The sequence below is a fragment of the Macaca fascicularis genome, chromosome 20 (assembly GCF_037993035.2).
Source record: "Macaca fascicularis isolate 582-1 chromosome 20, T2T-MFA8v1.1".
NCBI lineage: Eukaryota > Metazoa > Chordata > Mammalia > Primates > Cercopithecidae > Macaca > Macaca fascicularis.
Window position 1 is genome coordinate 80,438,106 of NC_088394.1, and position 27,705 is coordinate 80,465,810.

General features: G+C 48.3%; 1 protein-coding gene across 1 annotated transcript in view; it reads right to left on the reverse strand.

Annotated features, from left to right (window-relative positions):
- Window positions 1–441: 441 nt before the first annotated feature.
- The window catches only part of COTL1 (coactosin like F-actin binding protein 1), a 52,721-nt gene continuing 25,457 nt past the window's right edge, over window positions 442–27,705 (reverse strand). The window contains exons 3-4 of the mRNA XM_005592679.4: window positions 25,631–25,788; window positions 442–1,800 (exon numbers count right to left, since the gene is read on the reverse strand). Of these exons, the coding sequence (XP_005592736.1) occupies window positions 1,690–1,800; window positions 25,631–25,788 (269 nt within the window). The 3' untranslated portion in view covers window positions 442–1,689. The remainder of the gene's footprint in view (window positions 1,801–25,630; window positions 25,789–27,705) is intronic.

Here is a 27,705-nt window from a genome sequence, read left to right on the forward strand (position 1 = left end):
TCCATCTCTACTAAATATATAATAATTAGCCAGGCATGGTGGCAGGTACCTGTAATTTCAGCTACTATGGAAGCTGAAGCAGGATCATCTCTTGAACCTGGGAGGTGGAGCTTGCAGTGAGATCTCCCCACTGCACTCCAGCCTGGGCGACAGAGTGAGACTCTGTCTCAAAAAAAAAAAAAAAAAAAAAATCCCAGCACCGCCACTTTCTATCTGGGTGACCTCAGGTGAATGAGTCCCTCTGAGCCTCAGTGTTGAGGAAATGGGGACAAAAGCAGCCCCTGTTTCTTATGGGTGCTAAGAATGAAATAAGCTAGTGAGCACGAACGTGCCTGGCCCCGGCAGCTCCGCACACGCCCATTAAACCTGAAGGTGATGGTGACTGCCTTTGTTTTTACAACAAAGGAGAGAACTTTGTAGGACAAATCAGAAACCAAACTGTTTTTTGAAAAACAAAAAACCATTTATTTCTGTAAACTGTCTGAGCGCAGAGATGTTCTTTACAATCCCAATACAGTACAGATTTCTTCCCCAAAATGAAATGAGCAAGGAAAAACAGAAAAAGAGCTATATCAAATGTGCTCATGAAGAACCAAGCCAATCTCATCTTTCTTCAAAAACCAAACAAAACGATCCTTTTGAATGCGTGGTGCAGGCCTAGGATTGAAGCCACAGGCTTCTGGGGTGCTGTGAGCCCCTGGCTTTGCTCAGCTCACAGCTAGCACGGCGGGCGGAGCAACCCTTTCGCCGAGTCATCCTCGCAGCTTGCACAGAAGCTTCCTGAACCTAAGGAATCTGTTCCCAGCTCTCCTTAAATTCCCAGTCCCCACCCTGGGCCTCTCTCCCTAACGTTCTTGTCGCTTATGGGAGCCTCTGAAGTGAACCCTGAAATACTCCCTCTGTCAGCTCTGGGCTCAGACCTTTGCCCTTCTCTGTGTCACAAGGAAATTTCGGTCAGGAGGTTGGGAACAGGTGGTTTCAGACCGTGCAGCAAAGCCACTGCCAGGCAAGTTTTAAGGCAAATTTTATCTCTTCTTATTCAGTCTGAGCCAGACCTAACCTTCTCACCACCGAGCAATCCTGCCTCTGCTGGACATGCAGCTTAGGCAACTCTGGATGGAGGTGGGATGAGGGAGCCCAGGGCAGATTCCAGGAGGTCTGGGCCTGACGAGGGAATGGACGTGTGTGCTTATGAAGGCTGCAGGCACCGGGTGCAGCTCCTGGCCCAGCTGCCCCTCAGTGGTACACAGGAAGCAGGGCCCAAGAAAACTGAGATGGCAAAACAGGCCCGGGCTCTGGAAAGCAACGTGAGGTCGTACAGATCTCACTAGGCAGACCTCATCTCATGGAAGAGAAATGCCAGGAAAAGGGGTCACTGCAGGAGGCACCTCGGATCTGATGGCAGGCAGGACCTTGCATCAAAATGATTTTTCTTTAGAACAAAAAAGAGGGGGAGAAAAGAAAAAGAAGATCAAAGAAAGAGGTTCCATGAGCGTCATGAGATAGGACACAGCAGGGTTCTAAGGGAAGCAGGAAGGTGGGGGCTGCGGACACAGGGTGGCGGGCGCTGCCTCTCATGGCTTCTTTTCTCCCTGGTGGGCTGGTGGGCTGGTAGCTGAGGCCGGCGGTCCTCTCCCCCGGGGAGCAGGCAGATGACTTTGGCAAGGGGCGGTGCGGGGGGGGCTGGGGTTACTCTGTCTGGGCGTCGTAATTGGCTCCCCCCGCCTTCTTCAGCTCGTTCTTGATGAAATCTTCCTCCAGCTCCTTCCGATCACTGATCACAAACTCCTTAGCGAAATTCTGTAAGAACAAAGGAAAACACAGTGTTCCTATTAAGAAGGAAGGGACAGGATGTGAGGGTGGCTCAGGCAACACACTGGGAAGCAAAGCACTGAAAACCCTGGCGAGGGATGGAAATGGAAATTCAGCAGCAGAAAAAACCTGACTGGGGAGGAGGGAGTGAGGCAGATCTGATGCTGTGTCTTCCCATGTCCGTGGGGACAGCCCGAGGAAGCCGGGGCTGGAATTTTGGCTGTGTTACCTTGGCCAAGTCCCTTCAATTCTCTGTGCCTCAACTTCCTCATCTGTAAAAAACATCTTGTCAGGAGAAGAATAGGTCATGAGGTTGGAAAGGCAGATGGGTGTTCTGGTAAATGTTTAACACCAGGCGCTCCAAAAAATAATAACAATAATAATAAAAGGACAAAAGCTCAGATTGGTGTCTTTTGCCCATTTCCATGGTGTAAATAGTCCCACAGTGGCTGATGTCAAGCTATCAAAGTGACGTCACCATACATGGAGGTGGAAGGAGACAGGCGTAACTGGCTCTTGCCAGCTGGGACAAGCAAGCTTCAGCCACCGATGTTCCTAATGATGCAGGAGCCTCCAGTCCTGGGTCTGCCATGGGCTCTCCACCCGCACTGAGTTACACAAGGGTAGAGGCTCTGCCTTCATTCAACAAATACCATCCAGGCTGTGGGGCTACAGGGCTGAGCAAAATGGATACAGTCACTCTCTCCTCCTGGAGTACACAGGTTTCACCCACAGAACTTGCAGGCACCCATGGTGCACTCAGTAAACACTTGTGGCATGAATGAGGGAAACAGGTGACCTGGCTTATCAGACAGCCCTAAGCCATGATGATACACAGTTACTGCCATATGTGGATCGTAAGACTTTAACAAACGAAATTTCAGGATGATGATGGACAGCTTGACGGAAAAAAAGCTATCAAAACCACAAATAACAAGTCTAAAGGTAAGAAAATCATCCGCATTTAAAAAAAAGCCCATAAGGAAATAACATAAACAATGACCATCATTTTTTTTTCTTCTTGAGAGAAAAGCCTATTGCCCAGGCTGGGGGGCAGTGGCGTAATCTTGGCTCACTGCAACCTCTGCCCCCAGGCTTCAAGCCATTCTCATGTCTCAGCCTCCCGAGTAGCTGGAACTACAGGCGCCTGCCACCACGCCCGACTAATTTTTGTATTTTTAGTAGAAGCAGGGTTTCGCCATGTTGGCCAGGCTGGTCTCAAACTCCTGGCCTCAAGTGATCCACCCAGCTTGGCCTCCCACGGTGCTGGGATTACAGGCGTGAGCCACCACACCCGGCCAACCACAATTATTAAGCATTTCTGTGTACCAGCACAGTGCCACGGTACTGAGAATGACACACAGTAGTAAATATGAATCATGGAAGGTGGAAGGAACCCCTATGTCCATCAACAGAGGAGTGGATTATCAAAACACGGTCCGTCCACACAATGGAATATTCCTCAGCCACAGAAAGGAATGAAGCACTGCCACATGCAACTATATGGATGAACCTTGAAAACCGGACACTGAGTGAAAGAAGCTAGGCATGAAGACCATATATTGTCAGCTGCCATTGGTATAAAATGTCTAAAAAAGGCAAACCCATACAGACGGAAAGCAGACTTGTGGTTACAAGGAGCTGGAGATAGGAACAGGAAATGATAGAGACATTCTAAAATTGGGATTGTGGTGATGGGTGCACAACTCTGCAAATTCACAAAAAAGTACTGAAAAAGTACACTTAGGATGACTTGCGTTTGTGGTACACACATTATACCTCAATCAAGTTCTTTTTAAAAAGGCCCGTAAGGTGATCAGCATTATTTCCATTTTAAAGGTGAGAAAACAAAGGCTGGAGATTACAATGCTTGTCCAAAGTCAGACAGCCAGAAGGTCCAGTTGACGCCAAAGCTGGCATCTTGAAAGAGCCACCATCTCCTTTGGGATGATGAAAAAGTTTTGGAATCAGACAGAGGTAAGGCTTGTACAACACTGTGAATGTTCTGAAAGTCACTGAATTGTATACTTTAAAATGGTTTGGGCCAGGTGTGGTGGCTCACGCCCATCATCCCAGCACTTTGGAGGCCCAGGCAGGCAGATCACCTGAGGTCAGGAGTTCGAGACCAGCCTGGCCAACATGGCGAAACCCCATCTCTACTAAAAATACAAAAATTAGCCGGGCATGGTGGTACATGCCTGTAATCCCAGCTACTCGGGAGGCTGAGGCAGGAAAATTGCTTGAACCTGGGAGGCGGAGGTTGCAGTGAGCCAAGATCACACCACTGCACTCCAGCCTGGGCGACAGGGCGAGATTCATCTCAAAATAAATAAATAAACATACAAATAAAAAGGTTCATTTTATGTTATTTGTTAATTGTCCACCACAATTAATAAATAAAAAGCAAAAAAGTCACCATACCACCAAGAATGATGAGCCCAGGAACATCCTCAAGGTCAAGCTTTACAATAAAAAGACAAAACATTTGGTGTGCAAAGCCACTGAGAACACTAACAAGGTGGAGAAGAGGAGGTTAATTTTTATCAAGCAGCTCATGTGTGCCAGGAACAGCCTCACTCATGTTCTCTTTCAGTCCTCAGTATATTAGCTTTATTTTATTTCACTTTTTGAAGATAAGACTCATAGGCTGGGCTTGGAGAGACTTGCCCAGAATGACAAAAACACCCTTTAGATCCTTTCTGTTCCCACCCCACTATAGTATGTTACTACGTGTATGTGATCAGTGCAATGAAAGAACACAAGTTGGATGTAAGAGCCAGAAAGGAGAATCGAGAATTAATGCATTTCTCAACCCTGAGCCCCACAGCATGAGGGCGGGGCGGAGAGTGTTCAGAAGGAGGAAGCCAACAGCTTAAGATGCTTATAGAAGAAAGTCCAAAGTTCCTCTGCTTTGTGATAGCTATATGTGGCAATCTACAGAAATAAGAACACTTGAAGTTTGAGTCGGTTAGCTATTAGAAGATTTAGATTAAGAAAAATAAATTTGGGGGCCAGGGATGGTGGCTTACGCTTGTAATCCCAGCACTTTGAGAGGCTGAGGTGGGCAGATCACGAGGTCAAGAGATCGAGACCAGCCTGGCCAACATGATGAAACCCTGTCTCTGCTAAAAATACAAAAATTAGCTGGGTGTGGTGGTGTGTGCCTGTGATCCCGGCTACTCGGGAGGCTGAGGCAGGAGAATGGCTTGAACCTGGGAGGCAGAGATGGCAGTGAGCCGAGATGGCACCACTGCATTCCAGCCTGGCAACAGAGCAAGACTCCATCTCAAAAAAAGAAAAATAAGTTTGATAAGGTCTAAGAAATCTAAAATGAAAGATACATGGTGCTAGGCACAGGCCAACCTAAAACCACAAGTACTTAGATAATCAAATTATAATGAAACAAAAAGCAGCAAAACAGACAGCAGATCTAGTAAAACATAACAATAAATGTAAATGAACAAAATTACCTTTAAAAATGCTATGTTTCAAACTACAAAAAAAACCCTCAAACCTTGTACTACGTACCAGAGACATGTTTAAAATCAAAAGATTAGCAGAAAAATGATTCCAAGTTATACAAACAAAATATATACAAAAGCAACCATATGATCTCTGAAAACGTTTAAAGCCAACTGAATCTCACAAGATAAACAGGGTCATCCTGCAACTTGCTAACCCTCCTGGCTCAGCCAATGTTCTTTCCTCTCTGCTCGGTACAAAAGAGAATGGAAGGTTATTTTCCCTGTAGAAGGGCTGTTTTTATTATCAGTACTTAGAGAGGCCTTAAAAACCAAGTTGTCCAGCAATCCGATTACTGCCAAAAAGCAAAGAAGGGTTAGAAAGCAAGTGTCTTAACACACTGAACTGACTCACACCTAAAAGTCCTGTATTCATATTTCATTTCCAATTTATCCTCAGGGGAACACAGAGAGTTAGATTGTGCAAAATTGAGTCCTCCCTCATTCCTTACTGCTTTTCTTTTCTTTTCTTTTCTTTTTGCCTCTTTCAATGACCAAGAAAGACAAAACTTTAAACACTTCTGAAGCTACAGTGACCGTGGCCATGCTGTAGGCCCCTTTAGAACAGACCCCAGATTGTCTGTTCGGAAGAATCCTGACATACTGCCTCCAGGGGTGGGCTGAAGACCTTGTATTCAGACATGAGCCTATTGGCTCCCTTCACCTTCAGTCTGGCTGACAGCTGGCGCATTTGGCACTGCTCCTCTCCTCACACAAGAGCCCCCGCCGCATGGCTGCCAAGGTGTACAGCCTGGGACTCACTGCAGCCCACGCTGGTGCGAAGCTGAGCAGAGAGAAGGGATGGATGGAGGACACTGGAGGGCTGGGCTTCCTCTGGGCCTTACCATTGCCATGGCCTCATAGACAGCAGGGCTGGTGGTCCTTAGAGGTCATCTCTTGCCCCTCAATTCAGAAGGGGAAATTAAGGCTCGGTGAGTGACACCATGAGGCTGGTTAAGTGGTGGTCATCCCCCAGCCCACTGCTCTCCACCCTTGCACCTGGGTCCGCTCGCCTCTCCCCTGTGCCCATCGGCTTCCCAACCCTCTTCGTGTCTCCTCCTCGTGCTGCTCCTGTGTCGTGTCCACCCCTTCCTCATTCTTTGAGCCTGGTAGTGACTCCTAGCACCTTCCAAATAAAGTGTCTGCATCTCAATCCAATTATCCCCCTGGGACTGGCTCCCCACTGTCACCTCACTGGCAGACTGGTCATGCACAGGCCCGCTGCCTAGACATCCCGTGGACACATGGGTGAGACAGGCCTGTGACCAACAGTGGTCAGTTCCCTTGGAGCCAGAGCTGGACCCCAGCCTGCTCCAGAGTGGACACCAAGCCGCTCCCACCTTCTACAGGGCCAGCACCAACTCTGCAGGGGCCCAGGTGGTCAGGCTGCATGGAGGGGGTACTAGCAGGCCTCCATCCTACACGGGGTGCCCCAAGCCCCCAGAGGCTTACAGAGGTGAGCCAGCACCTCCCATTCAGTGCGTGGACTCCACAGAATGTCCCCAAAATGTCTGACCTGAGCCTCAGCCCACAAACCAATTCAAAACAACCTCAGCACCCCTCCACCTCCACGCCTTCCAGCAGCTCCCGCAAGATAAGGGAGTCGCAGGCACCACTGGGGAGTAGGTTTCATTGGAAGTCTTCAAAATGAGGCAGAAGCTGAGCAAAAATGGCACTGGGCAGATGGAGTCTGACTTGGGAGCAATGCCTGAGACTGGAGGGAGCCTGCGTGGAGCAGCTGAAGTCTGCCTCGCACCTGAGGCTGGAAACCACGGGGAACATATGTATGCAGAGTGTGGCCACCCCTATGCCACACACACCTCCTCACAACACAGCACTCGCCAGCACCCACATGCCACCAACACCCACGGGGCCAGGGGCAGGTGGCAAGATTCAGGAGGTAAGTCCTTCATCAGCAGGAGACTTCCAGGGCATAGAGCAATGCGGATACAAACAGAATTTTAAATTTTCTTTTTTTGAAACTCAGTCTCACTCTGTCACCCAGGCTGGCGTGCAGTGGTGCGATCTCAGCTCACTGCAGCCTCAAACTCCTAGGTTCAAGCGATCCTCCCACCTCCGCCTTCCTAGTAGCTAGAACTACAGGCACAAGCCACCATGTCCAGCTGATTTTTGTATTTTTCTGTAGAGATGTGGGTTTTGTCATGTTGCCCAGGCTGGTCTCCAACTCCTGGGCTCAGGCGATCCACCCGTCTTGGCCTCCCAAAGGCCAGAATTTTGAATTTTCTTTCTTCCCTTTTTTTTTTGTTGTTGTTTTGAGACAGGTCTCACTCTGTCACCCATGCTGCCAGGCTGGAGTGCATTAGTGCAATCTCAGCTCACTGCAACCTCCATCTCCCGTGCTCAAGCAATCCTACCGCCTCAGCCCCGGAAGCAGCTGGGACTACAGGTGCACACCACCATGCCTGGTTATTTTTTCTTTCTTTGTAGATAACAGGGTTTTACCATGTTACCCAGGCTGGTTTCAAACTCCTGAGCTCTAGTGATCCACTTGCCTTGGCCTCCCAAAGTGCTAGAATTACAGGTGAGAGCCACTGTGCCTGGCCTGCAATTTTCAATTTTCTACTAGCCACAGTGAAAAATGTAAAAAAGAAACCAGTGCCATTAATTGTAATAGTATTTTATCTAATCCAATATATGCAAAATATTGTCATTTCCACAATGTCATCAATGCTAAAAGTTACTGACGAGGTCCTTTACATTCATTTCTTTTGAACCCAGCCTTAGAAACGCTGTGTTCCCTCCAGGTCTACGCACACAGTGATATGGCCCGGTGCACTTGAAGTGGCCGGCAACAGTGCAGGTCTAGACAGAACATTAAAGAGTCTGAAAGAATAATGTGATCAGGCAAAGAGAATCATGAATTACAGAGCTTAGAGCCCATCTGAGGGGGGTGGACATCTGCGCCATGTCCAGATCTGGGTGGTGGCTTCAAAGGTAGGCACCACAAACATTCAAAATACACAAAAACTTGGGCCAGATGCAGTGGCGCACGCCTGGAATCCCAGCACCTTGGGAGGCCGAGGTAAGTGGATCACCTGAGGTCAGGAGTTCAAGACCAGCCTGACCAACATGGTGAAACCCCATCTCCACTGAAAATACAAAAAATTAGCTGGGCGTGAGAGGCAGGAGAATCGCTTGAACCAGGGTGGTGGAAGTTGCAGTGAGCTGAGATCGCGCCATTGCACTCCAGCCTGGGTGACAAGGGCGAAACTCTGTCTCAAAAAAAAAATACACACACAGACACACACACACACACAAATTCATCAAGCAGTATTCCTAAGATCTGTGCGTTTTACTCTGTGTAATTTGTTTCAGTTAAACAAAATAGTGAAGGGAGGTGGTGGGGCGTGGTGGCTCATGCTGGTAATCCCAAGCACTCTGGGAAGGCGAGGAGGGAGGATTGCTTGAGCCCCGGAGTTCAAAACTAGCCTGGGGAACATAGTGGGACCCTGTCTCTACAAATAATAATAATAATATTAATAATAATATATAGCCAAGAGTGGTGGTGTGCACCTGTGGTCCCAGCTACTTGGGAGGCTGAGGCAGGAAGATCACTTGAGCCTGGGAGGTCGAGGCTACCGTGAGCCATGATCACAGCACTGCACCTCACCCTTCAGACCTGCCATTGCCTCTTCATTACGTAGAGGACCAGCAGCAACCCAGAGAGGGGACACAATTCATCCCAGGGGACACAGCAACTTCCCGGCAGGGCCCTGGGATGCGTTCCTGGTGCCGGCCCCACTTTCTCCCCACATCCCGCCTCCAGAGGCTGCTCTAGACTGCCAAGCCCTCGAGGTGGCTGCCACAACCTGCCAGAGACTGCACGGCAACATGTGTCAGTCTGGGGGCACTGGCACCTGTGGCTGAAGAAAGCTCTTTGTTTTGTCGAGGAGCTCGGTGCTGCTCTCTCATCGCTGCCAGACAGGGAACTTCTCTTTTCTTGCCAAAGCAGGATTTTTTCCCAAAGGCCTCATCCACCTAAGTCTGACTCCAAATGGCTGAAGCTGCTTGAATGGTTTGGAATTATGCAACCAGCAAGTGGAAGACAAGTTTTTTTTGTTTTTGTTTTTTGAGACGGACTCTCACTCTGTCGCCCAGGCTGGAGTGCAATGGTGCCATCTCGGTTCACTGCAACCTCTACCTCCCCGGTTCAAGTGATTCTCCTGCCTCCACCTCCTGAGTAGCTGGGATTACAGGCAACCACCACCACGCCTGGCTAATTTTTGTATTTTTGGTAAAGACGGGGTTTTACCATGTTGGCCAGGCTGGTCATGAATGAAGACAAGTTTTGTCCCTGTGACCTTTCTCAAGTGCTTATACATTCATGCCTCAAAGATGCAAAACAAACATGCAGCAAAACTTGTCTCCACCTTTCTGAGGAGGGTAATACAGCAGAGGGCACGGGTTAGGTACGGGGACTCCGTACAGAGTCTAGCCGTCTATTTGCAAGGCTGGATTTTAAAGTGCATGTTCTCCTATCTTGGTTTTAAATCATCCTTTTCTTATTTATTTATTTAGAGACGAAGTTTTTGCTCTTGTCACCTAGGCTGAAGTGCAGTGGCACAATCTCAGCTCACTGCAACCTCTACCTCCTAGGTTCAAGCGATTCTCCTGCCTCAGCCTCCCGAGTAGCTGGAATTACAGGCACACCCCACCACGCCCTGCTAATTTTTTGTATTTTTAATAGAGACGGGGGTTTCACCATGTTGGCCAGGCTGGCCTCGAACTCCTGACCTCAGGTGATCCACTCACCTCAGCCTCCCAAAGTGCTGGGATTACAGGTGTGAGCCACCATGCCCAGCCCATCCTTTTCATTTTTATTTTTATTTATTTTTATTTTTTGAGGCAATGTCTCGCTCTGTCGCCCAGACTGGAGTGCAGTGGTGCAATCTCAGCGCACCACAACCTCTACTTCTGGGTTCAAGCAATTCTTCTGCCTCAGCCTCTGAAGTAGCTGGGATTACAGGCATGAGCTACCACGGCCAGCTCATTTTTGTATTTTTAGTAGAGAGAGGGTTTCACCATGTTGGCCAGACTGGTCTCGAACTCCTGGCCTCAAGTGATTCACCCACCTCGGCCTCCCAAAGTGCTGGGATCACAGGCGTGGGATCACACCCCACCCCTTTTCATTTTTAAATGGCTCCCAACTGCCCGGGCTTAAACCCCAGCATGCTGGGAGTAGGTTCGGGCCAAATACAAACAGGCACCGTTGTCCACAGGCATCTCCAGTGGCCTGAGCCTCACTGGGGACTCAACCTCCCTAAGCCTGAGTCTCCTCATCTGCAAATGGGGACAACAGCAGCTTCACATCCTAGGGTTGCTGTGAGGGTCATATGAGCATAAAAGGGGCTTGCACACTTGATGAGAATGCCTGGTACAAAGTGGAGTGCTCTACAGTCAGAGAGAATGTTCTACAGGACTGTGGGCTCACCTTCATTCTCAGGATCGTTAGGGGAATTTGAGATATAATGAAGTTCCCTCAGTCACTCAGAGTGAAGACACAGGCAGTAGCTGATTCCTCTTCTCATTCCTAACGTTTACTTTGTAACGAAGGGAAGTCCCAGGAATTCCTTGGAATAACCAAGTCAGTGAAACTGGCAGAGAGAAGATGACAAATCGGCTGCAAACTCCAAAGCCAAGCCCAGGGTTAGCTTCGGGGGAACCGGGAGGCCTGTCAGGGTACAAGTGTAGGGTCTGCTACTCAGGAGTGTTTGGGCCATGAGGATATTCCAAACCAATGCAGAGAATGTGGGTGCAGGGGAAGCTCCGGGGAGAAAACATGAGTGGGGGTTCTTGGGCAGTTCCATTTGTGAAGTCAGGAATGCGTATTTCTATGAAGTGGGGCCCAGGAGAGGAGCTGATCTTCACTGTATTGAAAGACAATGAAAGCAACACAATTTGTTCTTCCCACGAACACATGTTAGTAAACACTTGAAGCCAAATTCTGGTACTTACTGGTCTCTCTGACAGACTGAGAATAGAAAAATAGAAGCAGCGGGCTCTAAAATGCCCAGAAGGCAGTATTCAATGGCTCTGGGCCCTGGTTTCCACCTCTGTGAAAGAAGGCGGCTAGACAACCGGTCCCCCAACCTTTCCCCACCGGTCATCCAGGGATCCTATGCATAAACCTCCAGAGCACATGGACATGGGACGAAGTTCCACCAGGGACACCAGATCCTAAGGCAATGGGGGAACCTGGCATGCAAAAGTCAGCTTTGGGATCAGAGCACGGCTCTCACAACGAAGGCTGCAGGCTGGCTTCAGGTCCATCCCAAACCCTCGCAACAAGGTGTGGGGGCTAGAATCTCCCCTCCCACAGGCACGAGATGGCGCTGGGGATAGACAAGACACGTGCTGGCCACATGAATGTGTCCTTTCTACAAGTGGGTGATGATGACTTATAAACCAAAGACCGTGGACTGCTGAAGAAAAGCAGCCACAGTCCCCAGCACCCTGCATCTTGCTAGGCGACAAGGCAATCTCCAAGGAACGGTAGCCAATTGAAAACACACAGCCATGAAGCCCACTGGGCACTCACTGGGTGCCCGCTGCCAACCCCACCGAGGCCCCTACACCTCCCTCCCACAACTAGTCAAAGTGCTTAAAAGACTGAGGTTTTAAAATCTACCAGCAAGGCATCATTCACTCAAAAGGAATGGGTTCTTTTTTGTTTGTTTGTTTGTTTGTTTTTTGAGACAGAGTCTTGCTCTGTTGCCCAGTCTGGAGTACAGTGGTACCATCTTGGCTCACTGCAACTAGGTTCAAGCGATTGTCCTGCCACAGCCTCCCAAGTAGCTGGGACTACAGGTGTGCACCACCATGCCTGGTTAATTTTTGTATTTTTAGTAGAGACAGGGTTTCACCATGTTGACCAGGCTGGTCTTGAACTCCTGACCTTAAGGGATCTGCCTGCCTAGGTCTCCCAAAGTGCTGAGATTACAGGTGTGAGCCACCGCACCTGGCCGGAACAGGTTCTTATAATAGGCATGAGTCATCATAGATAAAGGGAAAAACTAACAGATCAAAATGGCACTGGCTAGGGTTTGACAGATTCAGGAACAAAGGCACCCAGGTCAAACCCTCACAGTTCAGGAGTGACGCGACCCTGCTGTACTGTGAGAGAACAAAAGCCAAGACAGAGGCACACGGCTGTATTTCAGGTGGACACAGGGTAACCATCTAATGAAGATGGAAGGCATGTGTCCCAGAAGCACGCTGTGGCATCCTAGAAGCACGCTGTGGCGTCCTAGAAGCACGCTGTGAGTGTTTTTGCCAAAACCAAATAGGGGCAGCTGTTATTATGCCTGGATCCATGACCCCGACAGAGCCCCCGACCTCTTCAGCATTTGGGCAACTGCCTGGGGTCTAAGGCTCAGCTTTCCTGACCACAGAGATTTACAGAAGCCCCACATGCACCTTGCCTAATTTCTAACTACAGCTTCATCTAGACCAGGCATGGAAAGCATGCGGGAAACATTCTTCTCTCTCCAGTGTCCACAGCAGACATCACAAATTAATCATGGCACTTTCCCCACCGAGTCCAGGCTTAACCTCAGAATCCCCCTTAACCCAGAGCTCCAAATAGCCCAGGCTTATTGATCAGTTGACAAGCTAGAGATTAAATCCAGGTTCAGATCTTCAACTTCTGCCCCATCGAAATTGTGCCCAGCATTTCTTATTCCTCAGCCACATCCATGTTTGGGGATTTTTCCCAAAGAAGTAACATAATTTTTTTTTTTAATGACAACATACATACTCAGAGATGTTCATTGCCGGTAAATACCAGGCTGTTTCCATTTTTTCAGCAAAAGTTGGAAAAGTAAGTAAATAGTATCTATGTAACACTTCATATACGCCAGGCACCTATACGTGGTATCTTACTGAATTTTCACAATTCCATGAGTGAGATATTATTGTACACATTTTTCAGATGAGAAAATTGAAGACAAGGGAAGTGAAGTAGCCAGCAGATCACAGGATTCACTCCACGCCAGGGAACTCACCAGGTGGAGGAACACACACAGGCATGCATGCACACACAGATATGCACACACACACACACACGCAGGCATGCACACACACAAACACAGATATGCACACACACCCCCCCACACACACACGCAGGCATGCACACACACAAACACAGATATACACACACACCCCCACACACGCAGGCATGCACACAAACACAGATATGCACACACACACCCCCATACACACACGCAGGCATGCACACACACACAAACACAGATATGCACACACCAACACACACACACACAGGCATGCACACACACACACACAGATATGCACACCCCACACACACACATATGCAGGCATGCACACACACACAGGCATGCACCCACACAAGTGCACACACACACACAGGCATGTACCCACACAGGTGCACACACACACAGGCATGCACACACCCTCCCACACACATACATGCACATGCACATACAGGCATGCACACACAGACAGACACGCAGGAATGTGTCCACACAAACGTATACACACACAGGTGCATAGAAACACAGGTATGCACACACATATGCACATTCAGGCATGCATATACACATGCATGCACACACATAGACACATGTGTGCATACACACAGATGCATGCAGTGCACACACAGGTATGCACACACATGCACATCCAAGCATGCATACACGCATGTACACACACGTGCACACACATCCACACTCATACACAGGAGTGCACACACATACACATATATACACACAGGCACACACACATCCACTCCCACACCCAGGCATGCAGCACACACACACCATACACAGGTGTACACACACACAAAATGGGTGTCACAGACTTACATATGTTGTACTACATCCACTTACAAAATAATATTTGGCCATTACAATAATAAAAACAGGCTGGGCACGGTGGTTTTTGCCTGTAATCCCAGCACTTTGGGAGGCGCAGGTAGGCAGATCACCTGAGGCCAGGGGTTCACGACCAGTCTGGCCAACATGGCATCTCTACTAAAAATACAAAATTAGCTGGGTGCATTGGCATACACCTGTAATCCCAGCTACTTGGGAGGCTGAGGCAGGAGAATCACTTGAACCAGGAGGCAGAGGTTGCCATGAGCCGAGATTGTGCCACTGCACTCCAGCCTGGGTGACAAGAGCAAAATGCCATCTCAAAAGAAAAATTATAAAAACAAAAAGCATTTATGAAATGTCAAGAGAAAGGACACAGGCTGTATCTCTGCTCCGCTAAAGGCTGTGGCAAGGGCTCCATGGGAAGGGGCAGACCCCTCTGTGTGAGGTCGGGGGTAGTGGCTGATCACTTAGCTCCTGCATTTTGTCGGAACCCTTTGGGCAAACCACAGCGACTTAGAATAAAACCACCATGGGGCGAAGACTAAGCATGTGTGCCTATTTCATAAGGGAATCTCAAGAAGCAAGATGTCCAGGAACAAAGAATGGCAAGAGGTGGACAAAAGCGTGCAGGCAAGGGGAAGAAAAGACGGGGAGGAAAGATACTTGTACACAGGGGAAAGATTGAGAGTGCAATGAGCCTTTGGCCTTTCAGAAAGGCTGGGAAACATGCCCTTCACACACAAAGACCTCTCCAGATTCATTTCTTCAGGTTAAGACCTGTACATGTTCGAATGCTGCATCCTCACGGCACAGCGACTGGATACCGTGCTAGCAACTGTGTCGGGAATCACCGCACCAGAGCGTCCGGAGGCCAGCTGCTGGCAGGTGCCTGGGGCAGGTACCAGGCTAGGGCAGGCTGGCACTGGTCTGGAGTTTGGTGGAGGGCAGCCAGGTCACAGCCTGCTGGGCAGAATTCTTTGCTTATTAAGGTGGCTTCATATACATCCCAGGCCCAAACCTAGGGTGCAGGGATCTCCTTCTTTCTCCTAAGAGATTTTTTTTTCTCTAAGACTTTTTTTTTGAGACAGGGTCTTGCTCTGTCATCCACACTGGAGTGCCACTGCATCCTCACAGTGGTGTGATCATAGCTCACTGCATCCTTGACCTCCTGGGCTCAGCCTCCCGAGTAGCTTGGACTATAGGTACATGCCACCACGCTTGGCTAATATTTTTATATTTTTTTGTACAGGCAGGGTCTCGTTATATTGCCCAGGCTGGTCTGGAACTCCTGGGCTCAAGCAATCTTCCCATTTCAGCTCCCCTAAGGGCTTTTAACCTCTTAAGTAAAAGATCCACAAAGCAGACCCATCGCTCTTCAGTTTCAGATCTTCCCAGGGCTCCTCACTGCTCTCCCGTTATAAAAGTCCCACATTGAAAGTGGCCTCCGGTCCCCCACCATCTGACTTCTGCCTGAACACTCACCTTGGCTCAAGAACTAGTCCTCTCTAAGCCTCAGTTTCCTCATCTCTACATTGGGGTCAGTACAGCCCCCGGCTCATGGATGAATAAGCCTGGCCCTCCCTATGCAGTACCTGATCCCACCATTCTCAGGCTGCATGGGAGCTTCTGAGTTTTCAATTGTGCAATTTGTGTTTTAAACATATATGACATGAGGCCGGGCGCAGTGGCTCATGCCTATAATGCCAGCACTTTGAGAGGCTGAGGCGGGCAGATCATCTGAGGTCAGTTTGAGACCAGCCTGGCCAATGTGGTGAAACCCCATCTCTACTAAAAATACAAAAATTAGGCTGGGCGTGGTGGCAGGTGCCAGTAATCCCAGCTACTTGAGAGGCTGTGGCAGGAGAATCGCTTGAACTCGGGAGGCAGAGGCTGCAGTGAGCCAAGATGTTGCCAATGCACTCCAGCCTGGGCAACAGAGTGAGATTCCATCTAAAAATAAATATATATATATATAAAATATATGTAATATATATTACATATATTATATATATTTATATATGTATATATAAATATTTATATATTATATATGTTTATATAAATATATATAATATACATGTTTATATAAATATATTTTTATATATTTACAAAATTAGCTGGGTGCATTGGCATACACCTGTAATCCCAGCTACTTGGGAGGCTGAGGCAGGAGAATCACTTGAACCAGGAGGCAGAGGTTGCCATGAGCCGAGATAAATATATTTTTATATAAATATAAATATATTTTTATATATTTATATAAACATGTATTTATTTATTTTTATATATATATATGTATGACATGAGCAACAAGAAGCTCCCCCAGCCTGAGCCCAGGCCCAGGTGAAATGCGTCAGGCCAAAAAGGCCCTTCTGGTTATGCAAATACAGAGTCCAAGCGTGAACACTCCATATAGAAATAAACAGCGGAAACCCTTTGAAGGCAACGGGCAGTCTATGGATGGTCCACAGAGTGCCAAGTGGTAACTCATGCTTTGCAGATGGGAGCAGCAGCCTCATAAATCTCATCCCATGGAGGGGTGTAGGTTCTCCCGGCTGCCCCGGTCAGCTCTCACTCCTGCTTTCTCTCATTTTTGTTGCTGTTGTTGAGATGGAGTCTCGCTCTGTCTCCCAGACTGCAGTGCTGGTGGCACAATCTCGGCTCACTCCAACCTCTTCCTTCTGGGTTCAAGCGATTCTCCTGCCTCAGCCTCCTGAGTAGCTGGGATTACAGGTGTGTGCCACTATGCCCAGCCTAATTTTTGTATTTTTAATAGAGACGAGGTTTCACCATGTTGGCCTGGCTGGTCTCGATCTCCTGACCTCAGGTGATCTGCCCTCCTTGGCCTTCCAAAGTACTGGGATTACAGGCGTGGACCACTGCGCTCAGCCTCCTGGTTTCTATTGAAACAGAAGCAGAGATTTGAAAATTTCAACCTAGCCCCAAGTCCCCTGAGTGTAATTAGCTTCCACAATTTAATTTAAGGCAGAGAACAGTTACTGAGCATTTGTAAGTTTCTGTCCTGGTAATACCCAAAGAGCCTACATGAGCAGATTCATTTCTTTTTATTTTTTTGAGACAGGGTTTTGCTCTGTTGCCCAGGCTGGAGTGCAGTGGTGCAATCTCGGCTCATTGCAACCTCTGCCTCCCAGGTTCAAGCGATTCTCATGCCTCAGCCTCCCGAGTAGCTGGTAGTTGGGATTACAGGCACATGCCACCATGCCCAGCTAATTTTTGTATTTTTAGTAGAGACGGGGTTTTACTGTGTTGGCCAGGTTAGTCACGAACTCCTCACCTCAAGTGATCCACCTACCTCGGCTTCCCGAAGTGCTGGGATTACAGGCATGAGCCACTGTGCCCAGCCCATTTCTTAATTTTTAAAAATTATTTTAAAATAGAGATGCAGTCTCACTATGTTGCCCAGGCTGGTTTCAAGCTCCTGAGCTCAAGCAATCCACCTGCTCCAGCCTCAGAAAGTACTGGGATTACAGGCATAAGCCATGGCGCCCGGCCTCATTTCTTCATTTCTTAGCCTTTGTTATGTGCAAGCACACAGTAACCTTCCAGCACTAGGAGTACGATTCACAAAGCAGCCATGACTTCTGCCTTCTAGGAGATTATCTCCTTGTTAGTTACTTAATTATAATTCCTTAATTATAATACTATCTAGACCATAGTAGATACAGATGCAGGCACAATTAATTCTGATTGAGGCTGGTAGGAGAATGGGGTAAGAAATCAGGGTTTTGATGGATGAACAGTTCACCGGGCATCAAAATGGAGAAGCCCCTTTCATACCCACTGCTTTTCTTTAATCCTTCCAACCACGCTGTGACATTTTACATTCTCCTTTTCCTAAGTGAAAACACAGAAATTCCAGTGATAAACACCTGCCCAAAGTCCCACACCTGTGAGCTGATGGAGCCAGAATATCAGCTTGAGCCTCACTCCCCTACATGCCATAACTTTCTCCATTTTACACAGCCGCGTTTTTTTAAAGCAGGCACAGAGCAACAAAGTTCACTTTCCAGTTTAAAGGTTCCACCATCAAGGAAAACTGAGAATCAGAAAATTTGAAAACGAATTGCATGGGCAACACGAGTCTACAAAAGGAGTGTCCAGCCCTGCTTATGGCCTTAGAACCTCTTCCCTGGTGCCAGATGGTTTGGGAAATGTGCAGTGTGGTGAAGTGGCCGTGTCGGGGCTCTGAGCCCACAGCCTGGGTTCCAGGCATAGCTTTGCCATGTCCAAGCACCCGGACCTTGAACAAGTTACTCAGTTTCCTCGGATCCCAAGCTCCTCATCTATAAAACAGGGAAAGTGGCAGACCTGGCCTCATGAAGGACAAATGACTTAATACACGGAAAGTCCTTCAAAGAGTGTCAGGCACATAGTAGGGCCACAATAAAACTACTGTTATTCATATTATTGCCACATTGGTACCCAAAAGAGGCCCTCAGAGGGGAGGGGTGGGTAAATCTAGTCTCAGAAATTAAGCCGATCCTGCCCCTAGGGTTTATTTTTATTAATTTATTTACTTATTTTTGAGACAGGGCTTTCCTCTATCACCCAGGCTGGAGTACAATGGCACAAACACAGCTCAATGCAGCCTCCAACTCCTGGGCTCAAGTGATCCTCCCTCCTCAGACTCCTGAGTAGCTGGGACTACAGGCATGCAACACCACGTGCCAGCTAGTTTTTTTTTTATTTTTAGTAGAGACAAGGTCTCACTATGTTGACCAGGCTGGTCTCCAACTCCTGGGCTCAAGCAATCCTCCTGCCTTGGTCTCCCAAAGTGTTGGGATTACAGGTGTGAGCCACTAAGCCTGGTTACTCCTGGGGCTGCGAAGCCATCAGAATAGACTCCAATTGGCTAGTTCACACCATCCCTGGCACGTCGTCCTTCCCACTTCCACTTCTGCTTAGAGGCAGCACCCTCTGATGTCCTCTGTTCCTGACCCCGAAAGTTGAGCTGCACGCCCTCTGGATTCCTGGCTCTGTGAATGTTCATATTATGTTAAAGAATAAATAAAAGGATCAAGTGAATGAGTCCATTCTGCAAGACAAGCATGATGCAGCATTGACCAAGCATGGCTCTAAATCAAGAGAGCCTGGCCCTGGCACATCGCAGGTCACTACCAGCGGTCACTGCATTGTCCCCACAATCCTGCAGAGACACGAGAACAATGGGACCGAGGTTCTGTCCTGGGCACCAGCCGGGTACTTCTGTGTGGCAGACAACAGCTGTGGCCAGCCAGCCGTGCGTGCTGTGCGTTCAGCGCATTCCCCGGACTCGAGTCTGGGCGTCGCAATCGCCCCGCCCAGCTTGCCTGGCAGCCCCTGCTGCCCCGTGGCCTTGCTGGCATTTGTCTTGTTTTGTCTTGTTTTCCCTCAGCCACAGACGCCTCTCAGTTTCTCAGGCTCTGAATACAGACTAAAGAGGATCAGAGTCAAACTTCACTCCTAATTCTCCCAGGCTCTAGCCCCAGCTCTGTCACTCATTAGCTGTGGGTTTAGAGCAGGTCCTATCACCGCTGTGGGCCTCAGTTTCCCCATATGCTGATGCACCTGTGTGCTGGCCATAGGTGAAGTATGAACTTTTTGAGGTTAGCGCTGGCAAGTGTGGGTGAGGCCAGACCCTTCCTGTGTGGCTGATGGCTGTGACTTTGGCCCAAGCCATTTGTAAGACAACTGGCAATATTGGCAAACAACAAGATTCATGCCCTGGAGCTCAGCATCTGTATCTAGCATCTCCGAAGGAAATAATCTACAGTGTAGAAACATTCCTGCCCAAACTGTGCATCATGGGGTTGTCTAAACGGAAAACTGGAAATAACAGCTATTACTTCCGGGTCCCAGAAATTAAGACATTGTTCTAAGCACTTTCCCTATATTTGCTCATTTAATCCCCACCACAACCCTACAAGGCAGGCACTATATTACCCTTATTTTACACATCAGGTGACTGAGTCCAGAGGGGGTAAGCCATGTGCCCAAGGCCACACAGTAAGTGATGGAGCTGAAATTTGAACCCACGCCACCTGGCTCCAAAGTCCACTGTACTACACCTTCCCCCTTGGCAAAGTAAAATAAGGTTCATTTAAAGGTAAAATGCCTTCATAAACAAATTACTCCATTAAAACAAAAGAAGAGAAAAATTTCCAGAATACCCTAAAATAGAATATGACACAGCAAGTCAACTCATCCAATTCTTCATTTTACAAATGAGGACACTGAGGCCCAGGGAGGGAGAGACTTGCCCATGGTCAGGCTGGTGGTTAGTGACATGCAGATCCCTCCTCTAAATTAGCTGGGCGTGGTGGCACACACCTGTAATCCCCAGCTTCTCGAGAGGCTGAAGCATGAGAATTGCTTAAGCATGGGAGGCAGAGGCTGCAGTGAGCTGAGATTGTGCCACTGCACTCCAGACTGGGTGACTGAGATTCTGTTTCCAAAAAAAAAAAAAAACCAAAAAAAACGCCCCCCGGATTCCAGTTCCTCCACATCAATGACCATGCAATTAATTTACACCCTCCACGTTTCACACAAAGCACAGGAATGTATGTGCATTACTTTATTACAATCAAAGTCAAGAGTTTATTAATACAGTAATCTTTAAAAGCCAATCTACTTCTTCTTCACATAGAAATGATGGCAAAAAGGCAGCTGGGGAAGTGACCTGGTCCCCAAGACATGGCATCCAGAATGGGCCCATCTGGAAGGTTCCTTAGAGAACGTCTGCTCTGAACCCCCATGAAGCAGAGGGGAAGCTGATGGGCATGCCAGTCTCTGCATGGCTTTAGCGGCTGTGGAAAGATAGCATGATACCAGCAGAATGGACCCTAAATGGCTATATTTGCAACTGCAGCATAAAAATAAGGTCTTGTAGCAGCTTCAGGTAATTGACATTTTTAAGTGGAGAGGTGGAAAATGCAAATGATAATGGTCAAAATATGAGCCTGCACCTGTAGTTCAGGACAGTATTCCAGCTCCCCCACTGCAGCGCACATCTGCGCTTCTTCATTCACCAGCATGCCTTTCTTTAACAACTGGGATCACGTTGGAGCTGCCCATCACGAAACCCCGCCTCCCTGCCCAATAGTGTGCATGTGACCCAAGCTGGGCCAATCAGGGTCCTCTGAAGAGACTGATTGACACTGAGGAAAGAGGCCTCTCTTCTGGGATCCTGACCCAGAGGGACCACCAGAGCATGGACCATTTCTTTGGCTGTGCAGAGGCTGCCTAACGCCAACGCAGAGAAAAACAGAACTGAGAGATGAGATGAAAATACTGCATGAGCCCTCAATCTAGCCACACCTAAAGCCAAAACCCCTGTACTTCCCACTACCAAGAGCCAAGCAATTCCTCTTTGTGCTTCAACTTACTCGAGCTTGCAAACATATAAATTATCGCCACTACTCCCGCCTAAAGGTTCCCACCAGGGAATTAATTTCCTCCAATCCCCCTCAGTCACCGGCGCATCTACCCAAACTGGAAAGAGTTCCAGAGCGGAAAGAAACTCTGCAGACTGTCTTAGTGGATATGAGGTTTCCTTTGGGGGTGATGAGAAAGTTCTGGAACTAGACAGCGGTGTGGAACTAGACAACATTGTGACTCTGTTTAATGCCGCCGAATTGTAATTTAAAATGGCTAACATGGTAAACTTCATGTTATTGTACTTTACAATTTATTATTATTTGTTTATTTATTTTAGAGTCTTGCTGTGATCTCGGCTCAATCTCCTGACGTGATCTCCCGGGTTCGAGCAATTCTCCTGCCTCAGCCTCCCGAGTAGCTGGGACTACAGGCCACACGCCACCACGCCGGGCTAATTTTTTGGTATTTTTAGTACAGATGGGGTTTCATTGTGTTGGCATGTTGGCCAGGCTGGTCTCGAACTCCTGACCTCAGGCGATCCACCCGTCTTGGTCTCCCAAGGTGCTGGGATTACAGGCATGAGCCACCACACCTGGCCTGTATTTTACCACAATTTTTTAAATGGGAAGACAAAAGGGATCGCAAAGATCTGCAATGTCGTGCCCTGTGCACACATCCTGGAGAACGCCCCCTCCCTCTGCTCCCTTTCCTCCTGGCCACGTCCAAGAGCGGGCCAAGCACGGCGGGCAGAATTCAGCAGGAGACCTTTGGCCACAGAACAGGTCTTCTTTTTCATTTTCCATCTTGCTGCCCCTCGGAAGACCCCTGGAAGCTGGTTAACCATTAAAACCCAACTGGCCTGGAGAAAAACAGCCTGTAGGGTTGAATAAGTGGTTTTCCAAAACAAGGGCTCCAGGGCCAGACAGGGTGCAGACAGCAGTGTCAACCAGGAACGCTGACTAGCATGTGAAACAAATGGCCTTTGTCAGCATTTCCTCGGTCCCAGGCACAGTGCTAGCACTGCTCAAAGCCAATCTGACGCCCATACCTTTTAAAAATGATGATCTCGCCTCTTAACTCCAGAACCCCACCTACCGAGATTGTATTCTAAAAGAATAATTCAACAGAAGAAAGGAGCCGCATGTATTAAAATGTTGGTTGGAACATTGTTTATAAAAATAAAAATTGGAAGCAACTTAAGAGACCAAGAACAGGGGAACATTTAGTACATGACAGTACGCTTGTGAACCAGGACACTCTGCTACCAGAAAACCATGAATTACAGAGGCGGTGCAGCCATATCATTTATGAAATTACATTAACCTTAAAAAAAACAGCTGCAGACAAGAGTGTGACCTGTAGGCTGGGACCACAGCAAAGCCGAAAGGCAGGAGGCGAGCCCGTCCAGAGAGTGGCCAGGAGGGACGTCCAAAAGCAGGAGCTGACGGGGGACCACATGACTCTATTATGTCCTATCATTATTTTTTATTTTTATTTATTTATTTTTGGAGACTCGCTCTGTCCCCCAGGCTGGAGTGCAGTGGCTAGATCTCGGCTCACTGTAACTTCTGCCTCCTGGTTTCAAGAGATTCTCCTGCCTTAGCCTCCTGAGTAGATGGGATTACAGGTACCCACCACCACGCCCGGCTAATTTCTGTATTTTTAGTAGAGACAGGGTTTTGCCATGTTGGCCAGGATGGTCTCGAACTCCTGACCTTAGGTGATCCACCCGCCTTGGCCTCCCAAAGTGCTGAGATTACAGGCATGAGCCATGCCACCTGGCCATATTGTTATTTTTTAAATAAAAGTTTTATTTTGGGCTGGGCATGGTGGCCTATAATCCAAGCACTTTTGGAGGCCGAGGTGTAGGAACTCTTGAGCCCAGGAGTTTGAGGCCAGCCTGGCAATATAGTGAGACCCGTCTCTCTTAAAAAAAAAAATTTTATTTAGAAGAGCTTTGGATTTACAGAAAAGTTGCAAGAGGTAGTACCGAGTTTCCATATTATCTTCCTTAACACACACACATACATATTTCCCCATTGTTAACATCTTACATTACGACGGTACATCTGTCACAGTGAAAAAGTCAACATTGGTACATTATAATTAATTAAACTCCTGACTTGATTCTGTTCTAAGGTCCAATTCAAGATAGTGCATTGCAGATAGCCTATTTTGTTGTTGTTTTTCTTTTTACAACAGGGTCTCAATTTCACCACACTCAGGCTGAGTGCATCGGCAAGATCTCGGCTCATTGCAGCCTCGACCTCCTAGGCTCAAGTGATCCTCCCACCTCAGCCTCCCAAGTAGCTGGGACTACCAGTATGCACCACCATACCTGGCTAATTTTTTATTCTTTTGTAGAGATGGAGTAATATTAATACTATGTTGCCCAGGCTGGTCTTGAACTCTTGGACACAGGCAATCCTCCCACCTCAGCCTCCCAAAGTGCTGAGATGGCAGGTGTGAGCCACTGCGCCCAGCCTGTTTTTGTTTTTGATAATTGGTGATTTTTGGTATATTCACAGATATGTGCGACCACCATGATAGTCAATTTTAGAGCATTTTCATCACCTCAAAAAGAAACCCTGTGTCTTTAGCTATCATCCACTTCCATCATTAGACTATTATTTTTATTTTTATTTATTTATTTTGAGACAGGATCTCGCTCTGTTGCCCAGGCTGGAGTGCAGTAGTGCGATCGTGGCTCACTGCAGCCTTGACCTCCTGGGTTCCAGCAAACCTCCCGCCTCAGCCTCCCAAGAAGCTGGGACTATGAGCATGTGCCACCATGCCTGGCTCATTTTATTTTCTTATGTTTTGTAGAGATGGGGTCTCACTATGTTGCCCAGGTTGGTCTCAGATTGCTTAGCCAATAAATCCTCCCGCCTCAGCCTTCCAAAGTGCTGTGATTTACAGGCGTGAGCCACCGCACCCAGCTGAGTCTATTCTTTTTAAACGTTTGTTTTATCATGGACCAATTACACTGCTTTGAATCTTTAAAACAATGTGCATGGTGGAGGACGGGCAGCGGTACCCCCCGCCCTCTGTAACAGACAAGCTGCTGAAGGGACGTGTAACACACTATTTCTGCTCACCTGAACAACAGTTTAAAGGGGTGGTAAGAGGGAGAGATTCCCTAGTTCATGGGTTGTGAGAAATCCTTTTGCAAAATGGAAATCCCTTTAGTAGGGAAAGGCCTCTCTCCCTCCTCTACCCTACCCCAGGGTTACCTTTGTGGAGTTCAGATGTTCTTTTCTCAACATGACCGTTACCCGTATCCCAAGTGAACAACGTTGGAAGCTTCCGACATTGAAAATGTCCATTTTCTTTTTTTTTTTTTTTGAGACGGAGTCTCGCTCTGTAGCCCAGGCTGGAGTGCAGTGGCCGGATCTCAGCTCACTGCAAGCTCCGCCTCCCGGGTTCACGCCATTCTCCGGCCTCAGCCTCCAGAGTAGCTGGGACTACAGGCGCCCGCCACCTCGCCCGGCTAGTTTTTTGTATTTCTTAGTAGAGACGGGGTTTCACCGTGTTAGCCAGGATGGTCTCGATCTCCTGACCTCGTGATCCACCCGTCTCGGCCTCCCAAAGTGCTGGGAATGTCCATTTTCTTTAATGGCCAGAATGGAAAAGACTTACAGTAGGCACTGTTCAGAGAGGGCACACGTGGATTCTCCCACGGGATCCTTGTGACCACCGCCGACAGCCAGCCAGGACGCCACAGGGTAGTGGCCGCTATGCTGGTCCCCCCACCGGTCCCCTTCTCTAGAAGCAAGCAACCTGCGCTACCCACGGAGGCAGGCACCCAGCCGCCATGCTTCTGTTACGGGATAGGTGGAACCACAAACACAGTCACCTCCTCCTAGCCCGCATCCTGAAACAATTCTGGTGACATTTCACCAATGGCTTTACAGGTGCAGAGACACAGCATGGCTTGTCCCAAGTCACAGCTAAGCTACAGACCCAGGAGTCCAACCCAGCCCTCTCTCTCCTTGCAGGATGGTAACCCTTGGTGAGCTGTGACCTCCAGACCCTGGAGGAACTCAGTACCTGTACGACCTCCTTCACCAGGGTCTTGTCCGTCCCGGTTTTGGCGCGCTGCAGCCCGCTGACGTTCTCGCCGATCCATGTGATGAGGGCGAACTTGGACCTCTTGCTCATGGCATCCCCGGTGGTGAAGCGCACGAAGGCAAACAACCGGACGTCATCTGTGGCCGAGAGCGAAAAGAGAACATGGTGCTCCATTAAAACACCCCCACGTCATGTCCCCGAGGAGAGGCCATGAGCCGTGAGTGCGCCTAGAGCAGCACAGCAGGAGCCCGGTGCCGTTCCCTGGGAGCGCCATGTGCAGAGGGCAGGAGGGAAGCACTCATCCCCTGCCCTCAGCACTCTCTCCTGAATCCTGACAACAGCGCTGCAGGCTTCATGCCCATTTCACAGATGGGAAATGGAGGTTCAGAGAAGTCACATGACACTTTAAAGGTTGTGAGGGAATTCAAGAGGTCATGCTGGGATTTAAACCCAGGCCTCTCTGGTTGCAACGCCTACAGCCTTCCTACAATCAAGGCTCAAATTCTGGGTGGGCCCATTGCACAGATGCGGGCACCGCCAGCAGTGCCAGGGCCCAGTCAAAAAAAATTTTTTAATGAAAATTTAAAAAGGCTCAAACTGTGGATCTTATTTATAGGGACCAGAAATTCATCCTCTTTGTAGACCAGAAATTCATCAACTCTTTTTGCCTCAATCTTTGCAGTCCTACTTGGAATCAGACTCTACACTGTAGAGAGACAGGAACCACCCTGGGGCAAGGGGGGTGGGTATGAAGAGGAAATAAAGAAAGGGGCTCTAAATTTGGCCTGGGATATGGCTCCAGGGATATTTCACTTATGACTAGGCAATTAGGTCAACAATGAATTCTGAACCCTTTTCCATTGGCTGTGTTATGCTTGTTCTATCTTATGTAGTCATTTTTTTCCCTTTTTATTAAAATGGCTTTGAGGGCTATTTTATTCCATTGAGCCACATTAAGTTTTATTTCAATGCCACACTGTTTTTATTATCATGACTTTAAAATCTGTTTCACAATCCACTATGCTGAGTTCTCCCATCCTCCACTGCTCTGTTATCAAAATATCATCTGACAGTCTTAAATTTTTTTTTTTTTTTTGAGACAGAATCTCCCTCTGCCGCCCAGGCTGGAGTGCGGTGGCGCAATCTCGGCTCACTGCAAGCTCTGCCTCTGGGGTTCACGCCATTCTCCTGCCTCAGCCTCCTGAGTAGCTGGAACTACAGGGGCCTGCCACCACACCCGGATAATTTTTTGCATTTTTAGTAGAGACAGGATTTCACTGTGTTAGCCAGGATGATCTCGATCTCCTGACCTCGTGATCCACCCACCTCGGCCTCCCAAAGTTCTGGGATTACAGGTGTGAGCCACTGCGCCCGGCCTGATACCCTTGAATTTTTAAAGTGATGTGTGTATTGGCTGGATGTGGTGGCTCACCCCTGTAATCCCAGCACTTTGGGAGGCCAAGGTGGGAGGATCACTTTAGCCTCTTTAGCCTAAGAGCTTGAGACCAGCCTGGGCAACATGGCGAAACCCTCTCTCTAAAAAAAAAAAAAAAAAACCCCAAAAAATTAGCTGGGCACGGTGGCGGGCACCTGTAGTCCCAGCTACTAGGGAGGCTGAGGTGGGAGGATCACTTGAGCCCAGGAGGTTGAGACTGCAGTTGAGTAGAGACCACGCCACTGTACTCCAGCCTGGGTGGCCAAGTGAGACCCTGTCTCAAATAAAATAAAATAAAATAAAATAAAATAAAATAAAATAAAATAAAATAAAATAAATAATGTGCGTGTGCATGTGTGTTGTGTGCATTGCATGTGCGTGCGTGTGACATGTGAGTGCATGTGTACTCCACTAGGATAAACCAAAATTGTTCAACATCAGCTCAATTGGCATCTGGGGCCAGACCATTCTCTCTGGTAGGGACCGTCCTGTAAATTGCAGGGTGCTGAGCAGCACCCCTCACCTGGACCCACCAGTTATGACAAACAAAAATGCCTCCATACATTGCAGATGTCCCCCAAAGGGGGCAGAACACCCCCAGTTGAGAACCTCTGCTCTA